Below are 21,695 nucleotides of genomic sequence, written 5' to 3' on the forward strand. Positions count from 1 at the left end.
TTTTCTGCGCATTAGTACCAGGTTGCAGTCATCAGGATCGCCCCACCAGAAGGTGAGCAAGCTGGGGTCCAGTAGGAGATAAGCAGGTAGAGCTCAAACAGAAGCATAGTCAGTAATCAAGTCAAACAGTCAGTAACAAGGTTAGGATCAGGCAGAAGCATAGTTGAGGAACAAACCAAGGGTCGATAACAAGTGGTAGCAAAATATGGACAGCAACAAACAGGGAAGACAGGAGCGAGATACTGGCTGAAGAGAGCACAATAATCTGGCAAACAGGAAGTGCAGAGACATGGCTTTAATCAGGAAGTTCATGGAAGGAGCAAAGAGTTCAAGGTTCAAGACAAACAAGGTTCAAGACAGAATAATTCAAGGAATTTCCTAGGAAGCAGTCCAGCATGCCAGGTAGCTCAGCAAGTGGAGACATTGCCTGACACAGCCGAGGTTCTGGGTTCAAACCCAGGCTCTGACAAAGATGTGCTATACAATCCACTGAAAATAGTTGTCACAGGGCAAAGGTTTATTAGCATGCAAGCTGTGATTCATCTTCTATGTGTTATATGAGATACAAGAGAATGCTAGTCAGTGGAGAATAACTACGTCTCTGGGAATAGATTAGAGTATTTTTTTTTTACTGATTGTGCATAAGCTTTAAAGGAGAAGTATAGCCAAAGCTCATTTGGCTGTACTTCTCCTATGGATCACAGAAGTGCAATTAGTTTTGCACTCGTATGACTCATTTTTAGCAGAGAGCCGGCTGAAGTCTGCTCTCTGACGTCACAGAAGTTGGTCCAGGCACCAAGTCAGCGCGACAGTGGAAGTTGGGATCCGACAGGTGCCTGGACCAACACCCAGCTCAACCTCACAGCGAGCCGCTGAGAGCCTGAGCCGGCCGCTCCACCCCTCCACAGCCCAGAGCTCCACTGAGCGAGGAGGGGGCAAGCAGAGAGCTGCTGGCTGACAGTCAGCACCTCTCTGCTCGGGGAGCTGTCAGAACCGAATGATCGATGTTCGATTGCTTGGTTTTCAGTGTAAAGGCACCGGGGGACAGATGCAGCTTCTCACTGATGCTGCATCCACCTAGATAATATGAATGGAGAAAAAAAGACAAACCCATAGTTCTCTTTTGAAGCTTGTCTTTCACTAATATATTAATTTTGTTTAGCCTGCATGGATGAATGAAGCCCCTCTGCTGGCCTATTATATTCCAACAGCTGGTAGCACTGGCTGTCAGAATACCCATACAGTGCCTGCAACTGATTGGCTGTAGATGCTGTTCGGCCAAGAACGTTTGACCTTCCTTTCTCTTGAGTTATATTGACCTTGATGGTATCCATCCGAGACCTCTTGACGAATGTCTGGATGTACTATACTGTATTGATGTAGCCATGTATTGTTTGATATGTAACTTAATTCCTCTGTTTTTTGTACAATGTTTTCCTTTGTATTGTACGAAAAACAATTTCTTTAATAAAAATACATTTGATTAAAAACATTTTTTTTTTTACTTGGTTCCTTCAATAAAAGTCAATTAAATAATCGACTTTTGTCAAGCCAGCAGGGCCACCCACTGTAAGAATTTTGTCTGATTCCTTTGAATTGGCCACAATTCTACCAGTGTATGGCTAGCTTAACTTCCTCAACTGTCTTTATTTACTTTCCCTTAAGCCTTTGCACTGCAAAAATCAAATAAGGGCAGAAGAGTCCACCATGTGAGCCAATTAAGATAAATTTCAGTGTGCTACCAGTTTAACATGTTTTCAGGCACTGGAAATTGAAAAGTATTTGTGTAGTTTATAGGAGCAGGGGATAACAGAGAGTACCTCTACAGGAAATAGGGGTGATGCCTTGGCTCTAAGCTATTAGTAAGCACTTTGTATAAGTGTGAAACGTGTCAGCTGTTGTGCTGTACCACTCCAGTGGTGTCTCATGTACCTTATGATCCTGTTTTACAAATAAAAGAAGAATCGAATCTGTTTATCCCGGTGTGCGGCTGTCCAGATCTTCTCCTTCATCCACGCCTTGGCTCTATGGTGGGGCTAGATAAATCTACAGATATTCTATCTGGTAATATATATACTGTGTATATGTGTGTGTGTGTGTGTGTATATATATATATATATATATATATATATATATATATATATATATATATATATATATATATATAGTGAGGGCGGAAAGTATTCAGGCCCCCTTAAATTTTTCACTCTTTGTTATATTGCAGCCATTTGCTAAAATCATTTAAGTTCATTTTTTCCCTCATTAATGTATACACAGCACCCCATATTGACAGAAAAACACAGAATTGTTGACATTTTTGCAGATTTATTAAAAAAGAAAAACTGAAATAGCACATGGTCCTAAGTATTCAGACCCTTTGCTCAGTATTTAGTAGAAGCACCCTTTTGATCTAATACAGCCATGAGTCTTTTTGGGAAAGATGCAACAAGTTTTTCACACCTGGATTTGGGGATCCTCTGCCATTCCTCCTTGCAGATCCTCTCCAATTCTGTCAGGTTGGATGGTAAACGCTGGTGGACAGCCATTTTTAGGTCTTTCCAGAGATGCTCAATTGGGTTTAAGTAAGGGCTCTGGCTGGGCCATTCAAGAACAGTCACGGAGTTGTTGTGAAGCCACTCCTTTGTTATTTTAGCTGTGTGCTTAGGGTCATTGTCTTGTTGGAAGGTAAACCTTCGGCCCAGTCTGAGGTCCTGAGCACTCTGGAAAGGTTTTCGTCCAGGATATCCCTGTACTTGGCCGCATTCATCTTTCCCTCGATTGCAACCAGTCGTCCTGTCCGTGCAGCTGAAAAACACCCCCACAGTATGATGCTGCCACCACCATGCTTCACTGTTGGGACTGTATTGGACAGGTGATGAGCAGTGCCTGCTTTTCTCCACACATACCTCTTAGAATTAAGGCCAAAAAGTTCTATCTTGGTCTCATCAGACCAGAGAATCTTATTTATCACCATCTTGGAGTCCTTCAGGTGTTTTTTTAGCAAACTCCATGGGGCTTTCATGTGTCTTGCACTGAGGAGAGGCTTCCGTCGGGCCACTCTGCCATAAAGCCCTGACTGGTGGAGGGCTGCAGTGATGGTTGACTTTCTACAACTTTCTCCCATCTCCCGACTGCATCTCTGGAGCTCAGCCACAGTGATCTTTGGGTTTTTCTTTACCTCTCTCACCAAGGCTCTTCTCCCCCGATAGCTCAGTTTGGCTGGATGTCCAGCTCTAGGAAGGGTTCTGGTCATCCCAAACATCTTCCATTTAAGGATTATGGAGGCCACTGTGCTCTTAGGAACCTTAAGTGCAGCAGAATTTTTTTTGTAACCTTGGCCAGATCTGTGCCTTGCTACAATTCTGTCTCTGAGCTCTTCAGGCAGTTCCTTTGACCTCATGATTCTCATTTGCTCTGACATGCACTGTGAGCTGTAAGGTCTTATATAGACAGGTGTGTGGCTTTCCTAATCAAGTCCAGTCAGTATAATCAAACACAGCTGGACTCAAATGAAGGTGTAGAACCATCTCAAGGATGATCAGAAGAAATGGACAGCACCTGAGTTAAATATGACACAGCAAAGGGTCTGAATACTTAGGACCATGTGATATTTCCGTTTTTCTTTTTTAATAAATCTGCAAAAATATCAACAATTCTGTGTTTTTCTGTCAATATGGGGTGCTGTGTGTACATTAATGAGAAAAAAAATGAACTTAAATGATGTTAGCAAATGGCTGCAATATAACAAAGAGTGAAAAATTTAAGGGCGTCTGAATACTTTCCATCCCCACTGTATATATACAGTTGTTCTCATAAGTTTACATACCCTGGCAGAATTTATGATTTCTTGACCATTTGTCAGAGTATATGAATGATAACACGAAAACTTTTCTTTCACTCATGGTTAGTGTTTGGCTGAAGCCATTTATTATCAATCAACTGTGTTAACTCTTTTTAAATCATAATCACAACACAAACTACCCAAATGACCCTGATCAAAAGTTTACATACCCTGGTGATTTTGGCCTGATAACATGCACACAAGTTGACACAAAGGGGTTTGAATGGCTATTAAAGGTAACCATCTTCACCTGTGATCTGTTTGCTTGTAATTAGTGTGTGTGTATACAGTTTCCGGACTCATGACAAACCCTTGCATCTTTCATCCAGTGCTGCACTGAGGTTTCTAGATTCTGAGTCATGGGGAAAGCAAAAGTATTGTCAAAGGATCTGTGGGAAAAGGTAGTTGAACTGTATTATAACAGGAAAGGGATATAAAAAAGATATCCAAGGAATTGAGAATGCCAATCAGCAATGTTTAAGCTCTAATCAAGAAGTGAAAAATAAGGGGTACAGTTGAAACCAAACCACGGTCAGGTAGACCAATTAAAATTTCAACCACAACTGCCAGGAAAATTGTTCGGGATGCAAAGAAAAACCCACAAATAACTTCAGGTGAAATATGGGCGGCACAGTGGTGTAGTGGGTAGCACTCTCGCCTAGCAGTAAGAAGGGTCACTGGTTCGAATCCCGACCACAAAATACACTACCTGCCTGGAGTTTGCATGTTCTCCCTGTGTCTGCGTGGGTTTCCTCCGGGTACTCCGGTTTCCTCCCACACTCCAAAGACATGCTAGGTTAATTGGATCCTGTCTAAATTGTCCCTAGTATGTATGAATGTGAGTTAGGGACCTTAGATTGTAAGCTCCTTGAGGGTGTAGGGACTGATGTGAATGCATAATGTATATGTAAAGCGCTGCGTAAATTGACGGCCCTATATAAGTACCTGAAATAAATAAATAAATAAATAAATACAAGACTCTCTGAAACCATGTGGTGTGGCTGTTTCAATAAGCTGAACAATAAGGAGGCACTTGAAGAAAGATGGGCTGCATGGTTGAGTCGCCAGAAGAAAGCCATTACTATGCAAATGCCACAAAGTATCCTGCTTACAATACACCAAACAGCACAGAAACAAGCCTCAAACCTTCTCACTTCTTCACTCTGGGGAGATCTCAAACGTGCAGTTCATGTAAGACAACCCAAGAATTTACAGGAACTGGAGGTTTTTTGCCAAGAGGAACGGGCAGCTTTACCATCTGAGAAGATAAAGAGCCTCATCCACAAATACCACAAAAGACTTCAAGCTGTCTTTGATGTTAAAGGGGGCAATACGCGGTATTAAGAACTGGGGTATGTAAACTTTTGATCAGGGTCATTTGGGTAGTTTGTATTGTGATTATGATTTAAAAAGAGTAAACACAGTTGAATGATGATAAATGGTTTCAGCCAAACACTAACCATGAGTGAAAAGTTTTTGTGTTATCATTCATATTCTCTGAAAAATGGCCAAGAAATCATAAATTCTGCCAGGGCATGTAAACCTATGAGCACAACTGTATGTATGTGTATGTGTAATATAAACAGAAAATACCGCGCTGTGATAGGATAACCAATATAAAATGTTTTGACCAAAAAAAACGAAAAAATACACCTAAAAAAGCTGCTGCTATAAGTGAGATACACACCTGTTCAGATAAATAATAATAAATAACAGCGCTAAATAAACTAAAAAATAGATATCAATATTACTGTATGTTAAAAAACAATAACATTGTATATAACATAATTAGTACATAAATGTGATAAACTAGCCCAAAAACCCCATTAACGTGAGTTTTAAATATAGAAACGACAACTCTAAAAGTGAGCATTAATCAAGTCCATCTAAATGCAGGTGAAAAAAAGTCCAAAAATTTAAAACATATTCTTCTTAGTGATGTTGATAAATAGCTAATTGGTTCCTCCACCGCACCACTGTGGTAACACCAGTATAATAATGTGCTTACCACAAGGCAAGCTTAGTGACCTTAACCCGGTCGGGGCCTTTAACCAGAGGGGATGATTGGAAGGTGATAATCCACTAAACCACCTAGAAAGATCAGCCGCAGCAAGGAACCCTTCATGCGCACCTCCAAGGCACCGGAACAGTTAACACTCGGGGGTTCCCCAAAAGAAAGGAGGGAATCGACATAGTGTAATCCTTTTTGCTCTCCTACACAGAAGTTGTCTGAGTATCCCAGGCCAAGGTGTGTGTGTATATATATATATATATATATATATATATATATATATATATATATATATATATATATATATATATATACAGTATGTCACAAAAGTGAGTACACCCCTCACGTTTTTGTAAATATTTTATTATATCTTTTCATGTGACAACCACACTGAAGAAATTACACTTTGCTACAATGTAAAATAGTGAGTGTACGGCTTCTTTAATAGTGTAAATTTGCTGTCCCCTCAAAATAACTCAACATAAGTGAGTACACCCCTAAGTGAAAATGTCCAAATTGGGCCCAATTAGGCATCCCCCCCCCCCCAGTGTCATGTGACTCATTATTGTTACAAGGTCTCAGGTGTGAATAGGGAGCAGGTGTGTTAAATGTGGTGTTATCCCTCTCACTCTCTCATACTGGTCACTGGAAGTTCAACATGGCACCCCATGGCAAAGAACTCTCTGAGGATCTGAAAAAAGGAATTGTTGCTCTACATAAAGATGGCCTAGGCTATAAGAAGATTGTCAAGACCCTGAAACTGAGCTGCAGCACGGTGGCCAGGACCATACAGCGGTTTAACAGGACAGGTTCCACTCAGAACAGACCTCGCCATGGTCAACCAAAGACGTGGAGTGCACGTGCTCAGCGTCATATTCAGAGGTTGTCTTGGGAAATAGATGTATGAGTGCTTCCAGCATTGCTGCAGAGGTTGAAGGGGTGGGGGGTCAGTCTGTTAGTGCTCAGACCATATGCTGCACACTGCATCAAATAGGTCTGCATGGCTGTCATACCAGAAGGAAGCCTCTTCTAAAGATAATGCATGGGGGGGGGGGGTGTGATCGAGGTAGGACACGTCTTCTCAGAGCTCTGGCTATCCTCCTGGCTATTATCCCATTTTAGGCCTATCTAACTGACTTTTCTCCAGACCTTTACCCCTGATACGTTAGCGGAGACTTCGGAGAACAAGGAGATGCCATCCTCAGCGTCCAAAAAGCTAAAAGAACTGCTTTCGCAGCCTCCGATGGATCAGCGCCAGCTCCGTTCTCAGCACAGCATGGCTGCTAGCTCCACCCATCCAAGACGACTGCTGCCTTGCTAAAGAAGCTGAGAGTAATGGTGATGGACTGGCCAAGCATGTCTCCAGACCTAAACCCTATTGAGCATCTGTAGGGCATTCTCAAATGGAAGGTGTAGGAGGGCAAGGTCTCTAACATCCACCAGCTCTGTGATGTCTTCATAGAGGTGTGAAAGAGGACTCCAGTGACAACCTGTGAAGCTCTGGTGAACTCCATGCCCAAGAGGGTGAAGGCAGTGCTGGAAAATAATGGTCACACAAAAAATTGACACGTTGGGCCCAATTTGGACAATTTCACTTAGGGGTGTAGTTACTTTTATTGCCAGCAGTTTAGACATTAATGGCTGTGTGTTGAGTTATTTTGAGGTGACAGAAAATGTACTCTATTATACAAGCTGTACACTGACTACTTTAAATTGTAGCAAAGTGTAATTTCTTCAGTGTTGTCACATGAAAAGATATAATAAAATATTTACAAGAATGTGAGGGGTGTACTCACAGCCGGGCTCCCACACTTGCAATGCCGGCACCGCAGAGAGGAGGGGGAGAGAAGCGAGGCTTTAGGTGGCCGCATCGCTGGACCGTGGGTCTGTTTATTAAAAGTTAGCAGGTACACTTTTTGTAGCGGCTGACTTTTAAATGGATGGAAGTCTGCTTTAAGTTTTTATTTGAAGTAACAATAAAGCATAGCAGCTACTTCTGTGCTATCTTTTAAGCTACTCCATTATGCTCTGGTAATCCATTGTCAAATATTTAATGTTTACTTGTAAAACTTTATACTGAAATTAAAGAAAAAAAAGATATAAAAACAACTGTAAAATCACAAAAACACATACACTTAAAAAAATAATAAAACAGAATTGACCCAAAACCTTTATAGTTTTTATTTAAATAAAAATAAATTAGGTTGTGTGCAGGCAAGCAAGCATATTTCCTGCCCATTAGGGTATCAAATTCTTGAAGTGACCCATTATGCTCGATAATGTGTCAACTTATGAAATTTGATCAATCAGCTGTGTGAGAGGAACATCTTAGTCATTGTTTTGTACTGCTCAGATAGCTGATTTTCTGAGGATGTTTGACTTGTGCGAGCGACTGGTTGTTTGATAGATCAATGCTCATTGTGGTACATTTGACCATTCATTTCCTTTTGGTCCTTAACAAGCATGTGTACACCAAAAAACATTCCTGATCCTGACCATTTTTTCTCTAATGCCTTGGAACTTTGGTCTAATTTACCTTATACTCATCGTGTAACTGTCTTTTCAGGTGTTATACTTCGATCAACGGTATGGGTATCTGCTCCATCATTTGTTGGCAATATATCAGAAATTAACAGTACCAATGTTTTACATGCTGCTTTTTGTGTTGGAAGTGCGGTAAGTTTGAATATTTTTATTCCTTAGGAATTGTTGATATAAAATGTTTGATTTTGATTAGTTTTATTTAGCTGGTTGTTATTTTATATAACTTTTCCAGTATACAATTTGTGTTTTTTTCCATTCCAACCTCGGTTTTGGTTTTGAGAAATTCTGCAGCTAAGGATGCCTACTGAAGGTTAAGAGGCTTCCTCTAAAATCTTTTCCTTCTTCACTAGTGTAAAACTGTGCATAGAGATCTACCAAATTATAGCAGATAAAAAAATTCAATTTCAATTTACATATAGAACCTAAGTGGGCAATGGAGGCTCTGGCATTTGACAGTAAAATTACAAAGAGAAGGCTTTGCCATCAGGAGAGTTGGGGCATAATCCTAAGCCTACAGAGACTTCAGTTACAGCCTAAACCTAGGATCCAGGGGCTCCAAAGGGCCACGTGCATTGAAAACTGACACAAGTATTTTTCCACATGATACCTGTACTTGAGCACTATTGTTGCCTCAAGCACCTTTTTAGCCCATGTCAGGTTCACTTTAAAGCTATGTTAAAGTGGTTGTAAACCTATGACAAGAAAACTGAACAAAATATGTCCTTCTATAGTGTGTACTTGCCTCAAGCCAAAACACTAAGTGTGATTTCTGTCAATTATTTCTGACAGATTGTGCTGATTCCAAGGGATTAAGGGAGATGGGGGAGGGGCCCCCCAGCACATGACCTGTGATTGACAGTTGCAGCTGTGCATGTTTCCCTATGAGATTGTGTAGAGGGGGTGTGTCCCTTCTCTTCACTCAGATTACACTCAGCCCTCTGCTCTGAGATGTGCCTCTAGAAGCTCAGAAGAGCTGTGTAAATTCAGGACATTAAATGGATGTAGAGATATGAATGTCTGCAGATAAAAGTCTGGCCCACTTGCCCTGTGTGATATAAAATGGGACAGTGGTCCAGTTCAGAGAGTTTGAGCTAGAGTGAGCAAGAGCCAGAACCGCTGTCATCGGTCCTGTAGGAGAGAGCCATCAGAGAGAGAGAGAGAAGCCATGGAACCCTAGTGCGACTGTTGGTTGTGAGACCTATAAGAGACAGAGACGGACAAAGAGAACCATAGAAGTAGGAGAATATCGCTAGTCATGGCCTGCAACAGAGTATTTCAACTTGGGGTTTGCCCTTAAGCTATTATTGCTAGAGAAATGCCTTTGAAGGACTATAATTGCTGGATGACATCTTAGAAGGTATGCCGGGGCAGCACTCAAACCTGTAGTTAGGAGTAGAAATGTAGGAAAGTATCATGTTTTACCTGTTGGACTGTGAAATGTCTATTATTGTGTCATGGCTGGGCTTAGCCCTCAAAGCTGGCCGCTCAGCTGTCGGCTAATTGCCAGATCCTGTCTCTCCACAGTGACTCACCTGTTTATTATTCCTGCTCATCTGTCCTGCCTTGTTAAGCCATCCAGTTCAGATGATCTCTGCCTTCGCCTTGGTCATATCTCTAAAGACGCTCTCCTGTGTTTCTGTTAAAGACTTGCTTGGCTGACATTCCTTCTGGCTCCAGATCCTGCTTGCTGTTCTACTACGCTCATCTCTGGCTCCCTGACGTTTTGGCTTGTCTGACTATCCTTTCCGGTTCCTAAACTCTGGCTTGGTTTTGACTACGTTTACTCTGTTTACCTTTTTTTTATTATTATTAAACAAGTGTCAGTTAACTGTACTTCCATCTCAGTCTGATTCATGTGTTCTGACAGTAGGCGAAGGCCATGAATTCAGAAGATGCAGTCAATCCACTTGTTGGTAATATTTTTTCCAGATTGGATGAGCAGGATCACTGCATGGATCAGTTTGCCATGGCGTTACAAACGCTCCTGAGTTGCATGGCTCACCTGGATTCTCCTGCTGTGGCTGCTCTGGTACAACCTGTGTTGCAGGCCGTCCCTGCTGCTGCTCCAGTATTACCTCTATAAGAGGTATGTCTGGTTCCACTCTGTTTCCCCAGTGATTTTGGGGTGATCCAGTCCAATGCAGAGGGTTTCTCAACCAGGTTAAGATATACTTTGAGATGCTGCCCCAGGCGTTTCCCACGGACAGAAGCAAAGTAAGTTTTGTGATATCTTTGCTTTCTGAGAGAGCCTTGGCCTGGGCAAACCCTCTATGGGAGACGCAAAAACCTGTTGTCTTGAGTTACCCTGAGTTTGTGACTTCTTTTAAAAGGGTACTTGACGTTCCCACATGCTCTGCTTCTGCTGCCAAGTGCCTCATGTCCATCAAACAGAGTACGAGAACTGTTGCCGATTACGCCATTGAATTCCGTACTTTGGCAGCAGAGGTTGCTTGGAACAATGAGGCACTCGTGGCTGCTTTTTTCTCATGGTCTCTTGTATACCATCAAGGATGAGATAGCAGCTAGAGATATACCCACTGAGATGGAGAGGTTGATCACATTTGCCATCCTCATTGACTCCAAACTCAGAGAAAGACTCCCTTTTAAGTCTTACCCTTGCCTCCCTCACCTCCTATGCCTCCTGGTACCAAGTCGGTCTATGAAGATGAACCCATGCACTTTGGCTTCACGCATCTCTCTGCGGATGAGAGCACCCTTAGGAGGAGGGAGAGATTGTGCCTTTATTGTGGCCAGGTAGGTCACTTTTTGAAGTCTTTTGAAGTCTCCTACCCATCCAGGGAATGCCCGAACCTTGAGGTCCTGTCACGGACAGACCTTAGGTGGCGTTGTTTCGTCCCCAGTTATCCAGAAGGATAAGCCCTTGGTTTTGGTTACCCTTTCTTGGGATGAGTCGTCCGTCGAGATACAGGTTCTAATTGACTCTGGGGCTGCAGGCCTGTTCATTGATGCTGCCTTTGTATCGAAGCACTCGATTCCGCTGCAGCTGCGTGACACTCCACTTGCCATTGAGGCTCTTGACAGAAGACCTCTGCAGCCTGCCCATGTGACTCATGAGACTGTTCTGTTGTCCATGGCCGTAGGGGCTCTTCACTATGAGATAATCCAATTCCAAGTTATTTCCTCACCTAAGTTTCCACTGGTTATTGGTTATCCTTGGTTACAGAGGCACAACCCCTCTTTTGATTGGCTTCGTGCTGAGGTTCTCTCCTGGTCACCACAATGCAGTAAGACATGCTTCCAGAAGGTAGCCAAGGTCCTGTGCACCTCTTCACTCTCCTCCCTGCCGGAGCGTTGACAAAGGTCAAGCCTCCACACCGGAAAATATATACAAAACAATTCTGCGCTGCCCTGAAAAGAGACAAGCAGCTAACACAACCAACAAGATATTGCAAAAGAGAAAACCACAATGAGTGTAGCGCTATTGAAATGAGAAAACGTCCAATATGGAAAACGTTAGACCAACAGTTCCAAATGTAAATGGTAAAGAAGAGTCATCCGTATATATATTAGTAGGTAGTCTTCAGGAACTAAACACTTCAAGCCAGTTCTGGACTGGGACAAAAATTTGGCCCTGGACTTCATCCAGACCGGCCCACTTTAATTTTGCAAACACACACAAAAACAGTATATAAACTATACGCAATTGCGCAAAAAACTTACTAATCAGTTATCGTGACCAGTGGCATTAAATTATTCATCAATTACCGTGACCAGTGACATTAAATTATTCATCAATTACCATAACCAGTGACATTAAATTACTAATCAGTTACCGTGACCAGTTGCATTAAATTATCCATCAATTACCATGACCAGTGACATTAAATTACTAATCAGTTACCGTGACCAGTGACATTAAATTATTCATCAATTACCATGACCAGTGACATTAAATTACTAATCAGTTACCGTGACCAGTGGCATTAAATTATCCATCAATTACCATGACCAGTGACATTAAATTATTCATCAATTACCGTGACCAGTGACATTAAATTATTCATCAGTTACCATGACCAGTGACATTAAATTACTAATCAGTTATCGTGACCAGTGGCATTAAATTATTCATCAATTACCGTGACCAGTGACATTAAATTATCCATCAATTACCATGACCAGTGGCATTAAATTACTAATCAGTTGTCGTGACCAGTGGCATTAAATTATTCATCAATTACCGTGACCAGTGACATTAAATTATTCATCAATTACCATGACCAGTGACATTAAATTAATAATTGACCAGTGGCATTAAATTAATAATTGACCAGTGGCAATAAATTATTCATCAGTTACCGTGGTCAGCGGCATTAAATTAATAATTGACCAGTGGCATTAAATTAATATTAATGCCACTGTAGCATTATTATTAATTTAATGCCACTGGTCAATTATTAATTTAATGCCACAGGTCAATTATTAATTTAATGCCACTGGCCATGGTAACTGATGGATGAATAATTTAACCATGACCAGTGGCAGTACATTTACAGTACAGATTTACCCCTACCCCCCTCCCCCCGCCATGCTGCATATTCAGTTACTTTAAGGAACTGAATATGCAGCATGGCGGGGGGAGGGGGTTAGGGGTAAATCTGTACTGTAAATGTACTGCCACTGGTCATGGTTAAATTATTCATCAGTTACCATGGCCAGTGGCATTAAATTAATAATTGACCAGTGGCATTAAATTAATATTAATGCCACAGTGGCATTAATATTAATTTAATGCCACTGGTCAATTATTAATTTAATGCCACTGGCCATGGTAACTGATGAATAATTTAACCATGACCAGTGGCAGTACATTTATACAGTACAGATTTACCCCTCCCCCCTCCATGCTGCATATTCAGTTACTTACTATTACTAATTACTATTATTAGTAGTAAAGTTATTACTATAGTGCTGCTTACTTGAATGATGACACTATAGACTTGGTCTCTGTCACTGTACTTGCTGGTGGCTGCCTGCAACTTGGTCTGGTATTATGGTTCCGATCCGATTCCAAAATTCCGAATCCTCCTCCTCGGCCTCGGCTCCTCTAGGTTGCAGTCTTGCAGGCAGCAGGCTTGCTTTGCTACGCCCTGGCTCCGCCTCCTCCTATGTCCCCGGGCCGCCTCCGCCCTCCGTCCGTGAGTGACGTCACGGCGCCGGGACAAAGAGGCCGCCCAAATGGCTATATTGTTAGGGGGAGTGCCTGGGGGAGTGATAATGCCTGTCACTGTGTTTGTGTGACGCGGCCGGCGTCGCCCGCCGAGTGCAGGAGCGGAGCCGCCCGGTGCCCGGCGACGCTCGGACGGAGAGAGACAGTGACACTGACAGTCAGAGTCATTGGTGTAGTGGCCCGCTGCCAATCGGCCCACCGGGAAACTCCCGGTAGTCCCGATGGCCAGCACAGGCCTGCTTCAAGCAGAGATATATGACATCTGGAATGGAGACAGACACACCACCACCAAAAATGAAGAAGCTTACCAGATGGGATGGACCCAAAAGGGCATACGCCGAGTTGGGTCGGATAAGGCTTGGGTGGTGAGTGGCTATGGATGGCCCGGAGAGGCGATGATTGTGGATTGACCCACAAGTTGCTGTGTCCCTCAAAACGATGCAAGAACCCAGAGGGGTGAAGTATATGGAACAAACCACGCGTTGTTATATCTCTCGGGACGATGTATAAGAACCAAACGATAATGATGAAAAATGGAAAAAAGGAAGGAATGGCCACATAGTGTGAATCCGTATATAAAAATGGAATTTATTGAAATAAAAAGATATACACTCACATGTAGATCCGTAAAAAAACAGCGCTGTGTAAAAAGTGGCGACAGTGGGTCCTACCTGACGCGTTTCGTCTTCATAGATGTCGTCTGGGGGGGTTCCCCCCACTGCAGCCACCAAAGTATATATAAGGGGTACATCTATGATAATGGGAATCAGCTCCACAGATGAAAAAACAGCAGTTCCGGTATCCAGCCAAAATGGCCGCCCGGAGTGCGTTCCATGCCTCATATTGTTACAATATGGGCACCGGAAGTGAAGAGGTCAAAGTATAATGTTAACTAACCACAAAAAACAATTAGACTTGTGACTGGCAAGAACGTGCAATGTGCGATCTGTGATAAATATGTAATAGCAAGTGAATTCAAAGCCGTTCGTTGTGGACGATATAGACAAAAGCACGGCGCGCAGTGTGCGCGCGCATCCAGATGTGATGAGAAGTACTGCGCATGCGCATGATATACGTAATGCGCATGCATAGTGAAAAAGAATGACGCCTATATGAGGGCGGACCCCAATTGAGGAGGTGACAACGTAAGCGTCGGGCGGCCGAACGAGACGTGTGGTGCGCATGCGTAATGGAAAGCGTCAGTGCGTTGGTATGGGGACAGACCATGCTGGGAAGTTGAAAGCATCTCATGCATAAGACCCGGAGGTGCAAACAGTGACCCGGAAGTGCATGTGGTGACCCCAACTCAAAAAAATGAATTCGAATTAGTGCCTGATCATAAAAATATGTGTGAATAAAGGCATAAAACATGTGAATGAATCACATGAGAAGAAGCGTGAACCACGAATGAAAAAGTATATGTATTGTCACACCAAAAGTGTGACATACAGTGATAAGTGCCAATGAAGTCCGGTATAAAACCAGTATAAAAAGAAAAAGAAAAAAAGAGTACAATAATACTCATCTAAAGCCGTATATGAATACGCAATTGTGGAGTGGATTGCCATAATGATATACATAAGATATTCACTGAATGCATGTATATAATGAATGTAGTGCATTTATATATGCAATAAAAGTATGTACAATCTGGCCTTAAAAATTAAACACATGTACAATATGGCCTAAAACGATAAAACGTAAAAAAATAAAAAAGTGAACAGGAGAGAGAACAAAAGTTAAAAGGACATCAAGCTCTATTGATAAAGGCATTAACGTCTAATTCAACATTGATACCTAATGGGAAAAGTGTGCGGAGCTCATGAATCCAGAAGGTCTCCAATCGGGACACTCCCCTGGTCATGGCGCCGCCCCTCCAGGGGGGAACATATCTATCTATCACAACAAATTGTGTCCCCTCCATAACACGATTATGGTGTAGCTTGTAAGTGTCGGGGGACGGTGTGTTTAGTGTCCCCACTCTTGATGAGGGCAATGTGTTCCGCTACTCTTATAGCAAAAGAGCGAATAGTGCAGCCCACATATTGTTTCCCACAGTGACATGTAATTAGGTATACAATGTAACTAGTGGTGCAAGTGCAAAACTGTTTAATGGAATATCTTTTATGGGTGACCGATGATATGAAAGACACAGTTTTCCTTCCAATGCCAGAATTGTGTTGGCACACAATACATTTTTTAGATGAGTAGAATCCTTCCATCTCATGGAAAAGTGGCTGGCGTATGGGGGGATTAATAATGTTAGGAGCAATTTTGCTCTGTAACGTAGGGGCTCCCTTAAAGATGACCTTCGCCCTATCAGGCAAAACTGTGCCCAAAACTCGGTCATTCTTGAGAATATCCCAATGTTTAGAGAGAATGGCTTTAATGTGCCTATGTTGGTTGGAAAAGGAAGTCAAAAGGGACCACCTGAAGATCTCGCTCTGTTCCTTTTTGGGTCTTTCTTCAAGTAGTGATTCCCTGTTGGTTTCGAGAGCATGTTGAAGCTCACGGTCCACAAGCTGAGGGTCATAATCCTTGTCGACAAATTTGGCCCTCAACAGTGCAGATTGCACCTTGAAGATGTCAGTATTTGAACAATTTCTACGTAGTCTAAGGAATTGACTCCGTGGCACTAAATCAAGCCAAGACCAGTGGTGACAGCTGTCTGGTGGTATGAAGCTGTTCCGGTCTGTAGTTTTAAAGTGTGTCTGGAGCTGGAAACTACCATTACAAATCTCACTCTCAAGGTCCAAGAAATTAATCTTGTGCTTACTGGCTGTATAAGATAGGGAGATGCCACGATCGTTATCGTTCAAAAAATGAATTGAGTGATTCAGCACTCCCCTTCCATAGGAGGAGGATGTCGTCAATATACCGTGCCCACATAATCAGGGAAGGGTCCCTATTGATATAGACGACATCCTCCTCCCACTTCTCCATAAATAGGTTGGCGAGGCTAGGGGCAAATTTGGCACCCATAGCCACGCCACGCAATTGAAGGTAGTATTGCTGATCAAACCAGAAATAACTTCGCTTAGTAGCGAACTCTAATAGTTCCATGATGAAGTAACACTGGAAAGAAGCAATGCTGGATTCCTTTTCTAAAAAATACCTGACAGCTTCCAAGCCTTTGTCTTGGGGTATACTCGTATACAAGAAAGCAACATCAGCAATGGCAATGATGTGATCCTCTTGTAATTCTAAACTTTCCAGTAGACGTAGTATAGTGGCCCCCGTGTCCTTCAAGTAGGAAGGCATACGCCTCACCAGAGGCTGTAAATAAAAATCAATGTACCGGCCTATACGCGAGGTGACAGAATCTATCCCACTCACGATAGGCCGGCCGGGGGGTTGCACTGGATTCTTATGCACCTTGGGCAAATAATAAATAGTTGGAACCCTGGGTGCCAAGGGTACCAAAAAATCTCTCTCCTTTTTATTTAAAATCTTATGGTCATAGCCCTTCTTTACAATAGCAGACAACTCTCTCTTAAATACAGTGGTGGGGTTATTGGGCATTATTTTATATGTATCTGGTTCATTGAGAATCCTATACATCTCGGATATATAGTCCTTTTTATCCAAAACAACAATGCCACCACTTTTGTCAGCCGGGCGGATGACAAGGTCTTTGTGTGAACACAAAGACCTCAAACCTGTGTTAGACAAAGGGTGGCGGCGTATATATTTGTCTGGAAGTTCAGATCGATCTTTGAGGACCAGATCCCTAAAAATACTAATGGCTGGCACCATGGGGACGGGTGGGGTAAACAATGAAGGGTTGGATAGGCCGGAATGAACGGTCCCAAATGTGGCGCTACTCTCACTTCTCACAAGGTTAGAAATGAGGTAGCGCTGAATGTGTAACTTGCGTATATATTTGTGAATGTCAACGAAAGTGCCAAACCTGTCGAGCTTCTTCGGAGGGGCAAATTTGAGTCTCTTATCAAGTACGGAAAGCTCTTCTGCAGTCAGTGGCTTGGCACTTAAATTGAAAACACCTTGGCCCCTTAAGTTCTCCTTCTTTTTCCTCTTTTGGATTCTCCACCCTCCCCTTGTGCCTCTCTTAGGTCTGAACCCCTTTTTCTTGGTCTTTGGTCCTCGTGAAAAACCTGTCCACTGCGTTGGTTAGTGCTAGGTGGATAATAAACATGAGGTGACTGTTCATGTCTGAACCCAGAGTCGTGTCTATAGTGGTCTCTGTAATCATCATTCCATGTGTCTGAGGGGTAAAAAACAATTCTGAGTGGCAAGGGGAGGTTGTTCATAATAATGGGGATTCATGTGGTGGGTATAAGCATAAGCTCCCTGTCGGGATACGGAAGCATCACATTGTCCAGAATATAATTCAGAGGGATGCATACCACGGCCTTGTTGACCCCTTCCACCTCGTTTACCTCTATTGTGACCCCTACCCCTCTGATTACCATGGGGGGTATTGGGGTTATGATAATATAATCTGGTACGTGCAGGAGATTCATATCTAGAACCGTCTCTCCTTATCGTATCAACCGGAGTACCTCTAGATTGAGCTTCTGTGCCAACTATTCTTGATGCAGAGGTGTTAGGAGGACCCACCATAGAGGGTGCAGTGGTGGTTACAGTAGGATTAGCGGCGAAAAGTTTCTGCCAACCAAATACATTTCCTGTTCTATAGTTCCCCATATCCCTGGAGTACTTTTTTGTTTTTTGTTTCTCTGTTCTTTATCTTCCTTCTCAAGATGTTTCTGGAGATTGGAAGAGAGAACAGTGTATTCAGGGGAATTCTTATGAGTTAAAAGTTTATCTTTAATCTCTTTGATTTCACTATCCAGCATGGAGAGTTTATTGCGTTTCTTGGAAATGAGGGTGCCAAGGAGGTTAATCCCTGCCTCATTAAAATATTTATACCATGAATCTATATCCGATTCCCCTTGTGGTGGGTGTACATCCCACCTAAGGCTTCTGGGAACAATATGATCAGAGACGTATTGTTCCAAGAACGCCACGTCCCATTGTAAATGGAGTTCAGAGGACATGATGTTCTTAAGCCTCAAAAACAAACCACCTAGTTCGGTGTCATTACCTGTGACTACAAAAACTTCCTCCTTATTGACGGTTCGGGAGGCCCTGTAGTCAAAGACATCCATGTTGCTATGGACTGGGATGGACTGCAGCAGAATATAATCTCAAAACACAAAGGAAAATATATACAAAACAAATCTGCGCTGCCCTGAAAAGAGATCAGCAGCTAACACAACCAACAAGATATTGCAAAAGAGAAAACCACAATGAGTGTAGCACTATTGAAATGAGAAAATGTCCAATATGGAAAACGTTAGACCAACAGTTCCAAATGTAAATGGTAAAGAAGAGTCATCCGTATATATATTAGTAGGGAGTCTTCAGGAACTAAACACTTCAAGCAGAGATATATGACATCTGGAATGGAGACAGACACACCACCACCAAAAACGAAGAGGCTTACCAGATGGGATGGACCCAAAAGGGCATACGCCAAGTTGGGTCGGATAAGGCTTGGGTGGTGAGTGGCTATGGATGGCCCGGAGAGGCAATGATTGTGGATTGACCCACAAGTTGCTGTGTCCCTCAAAACGATGCCAGAACCCAGAGGGGCAAAGTATATGGAACAAACCACGCATTGTTATATCCCTCGGGACGATGTATAAGAACCAAACGATAATGATGAAAAATGGAAAAAAGGAAGAAATGGCCACATAGTGTGAATCCGTATATAAAAATGGAATTTATTGAAATAAAAAGATATACACTCACATGTAGATCCGTAAAAAACAGCGCTGTGTAAAAAGTGGCGACAATGGGGTCCTACCCGACGCGTTTCATCTTCATAGACGTCGTCTGGGGGGTTCCCCCCAATGCAGCCACCAAAGTATATATAAGGGAATCAGCTCCACAGATGAAAAAACAGCACTTCCAGTATCCAGCCAAAATGGCCACCCGGCGTGCGTTCCACGCCTCATATTAGTTACAATATGGGCACCGGAAGTGAAGAGGTCAAAGTATAATGTTAACTAACCACAAAAAACAATTAGACTCGTGACTGGCAAGAACGTGTAATGTGCGATCTGTGATAAATATGTAATAGCAAGTAAATTCAAAGCCGTTCGTTGTGGACGATATAGACAAAAGCACGGCGCGCAGTGTGCGCGCGCATCCAGATGTGATGAGAAGTACTGCGCATGCGCATGATATATGTAATGCGCATGCATAGTGAAAAAGAATGACGCTGATATGAGGGCGGACCTCAATTGAGGAGGTGACAACGTAAGCGTCGGGCGCCCGAACGAGACGTGTGGTGCGCATGCGTAATGGAAAGCGTCAGTGCGTTGGTATGGGGACAGACCATGTTGGGAAGTTGAAAGCATCTCTGCCCAGCAACGTCATGCATAAGACCCGGGGGTTTGCTAACGTGCATGTGGTGACCCCAACTCAAAAAAAATGAATTCGAATTAGTGCCTGATCATAAAAATATGTGTGAATAAAGGCATAAAACATGTGAATGAATCACATGAGAAGAAGCGTGAACCACAAATGAAAAAGTATATGTATTTAACATTTTATATATGTAGTTAACATTATACTTTGACCTCTTCACTTTCGGTGCCCATATTGTAACTAATATGAGGCGTGGAACGCACGCCAAGTGGCCATTTTGGCTGGATACCGGAAGTGCTGTTTTTTCATATGTGGAGCTGATTCCCATTATCATAGATGTACCCCTTATATATACTTTGGTGGCTGCAGTGGGGGGAACCCCCCAGACGACGTCTATGAAGACGAAACGCGTCGGGTAGGACCCCACTGTCGCCACTTTTTACACAGCGCTGTTTTTTACGGATCTACATGTGAGTGTATATCTTTTTATTTCAATAAATTCCATTTTTATATACGGATTCACACTATGTGGCCATTCCTTCCTTTTTTCCATTTTTCATCATTATCGTTTGGTTCTTATACATCGTCCCGAGGGATATAACAACGCGTGGCTTGTTCCGTATACTTCGCCCCTCTGGGTTCTGGCATCGTTTTGAGGGACACAGCAACTTGTGGGTCAATCCACAATAATCGCCTCTCCGGGCCATCCATAGCCACTCACTACCCAAGCCTTATACGACCCAACTCGGCGTATGCCCTTTTGGGTCCATCCCATCTGGTAAGCCTCTTCATTTTTGGTGGTGGTGTGTTTGTCTCCATTCCAGATGTCATATATCTCTGCTTGAAGTGTTTAGTTCCTGAAGACTCCCTACTATAATATATATACGCATGACTCTTCTTTACCATTTACATTTGGAACTCTTGGTCTAACGTTTTCCATATTGCAAGCCTCCACACCGGTCGTATGATTGTGCAATTGACCTTCATTCTGGTGCCATACCCCCTCTTGGCCGTGTTTACCCTTTGTCGGTCTTGGAGGATAAGACCATGGAGGAGTATGTTACAGACGCTCTTTCTCGAGGTTTCATCCGCAAATTGTCATCTCCTGCTGGTGCTGGCTTCTTCTTTGTGAAGAAGAATAGCGGTGAACTGAGACCTTGTATTGATTATAGAGGTCTCAATCGTTTCACGATTAAGAATGCCTATCCGATTTAGTTGATTACGGAGTTATTTGACCGCCTCAAGGGAGCAATTTTTTCACGAAGCTTGATTTGAGAGGGGCATACAATATCGTGAGGATTAAGGAGGGTGACAAGTGGAAAACTGCATTTAATACAAAAACAGGCCAATATGAGTACCCCATAATTCCTTTTGGCCTTTGTAACGCCCCGGCAGTTTTCCAGGAATTTATTAACGATGTCCTCCAAGATTTGTTTGTAGTTATGTGTGATAGCTGTCGTGTGTTTCAGAAACTAAGAGAGAACAATCTCTATTGTAAATTGGAGTGTGAAATCCATCGTGAACAGGTTAAATTCCTGGGTTATGTCATTTCCACTGCTGGTTTTTTAATGGACCCAGAGAAACTTTCAGCAGTCCTACAGTGGCCCTAACCCGTGGGTTTACATCCTCTGCAGTGTTTTCTTGACTTTGCAAACTATTATCGGAAGTTTATTCGTAACTTCTCGTCTCTAGTCAAGCCCCTGACTGAT

At 42.7% G+C, this 21,695-nt stretch overlaps 1 protein-coding gene across 2 annotated transcripts in view; it reads left to right on the forward strand.

The window, feature by feature from the left end:
• Window positions 1-21,695, forward strand: part of GPR143 (G protein-coupled receptor 143) — a 120,573-nt gene that overhangs the window by 9,028 nt on the left and 89,850 nt on the right. For both annotated transcript variants that reach the window (XM_073616358.1, XM_073616357.1), the window contains exon 2: window positions 8,419-8,528. In XM_073616358.1, coding sequence (XP_073472459.1) covers window positions 8,419-8,528 — 110 coding nt within the window. The remainder of the gene's footprint in view (window positions 1-8,418; window positions 8,529-21,695) is intronic.

This window comes from Aquarana catesbeiana, linkage group LG02 (genome assembly GCF_042186555.1).
Source record: "Aquarana catesbeiana isolate 2022-GZ linkage group LG02, ASM4218655v1, whole genome shotgun sequence".
Lineage (NCBI taxonomy): Eukaryota > Metazoa > Chordata > Amphibia > Anura > Ranidae > Aquarana > Aquarana catesbeiana.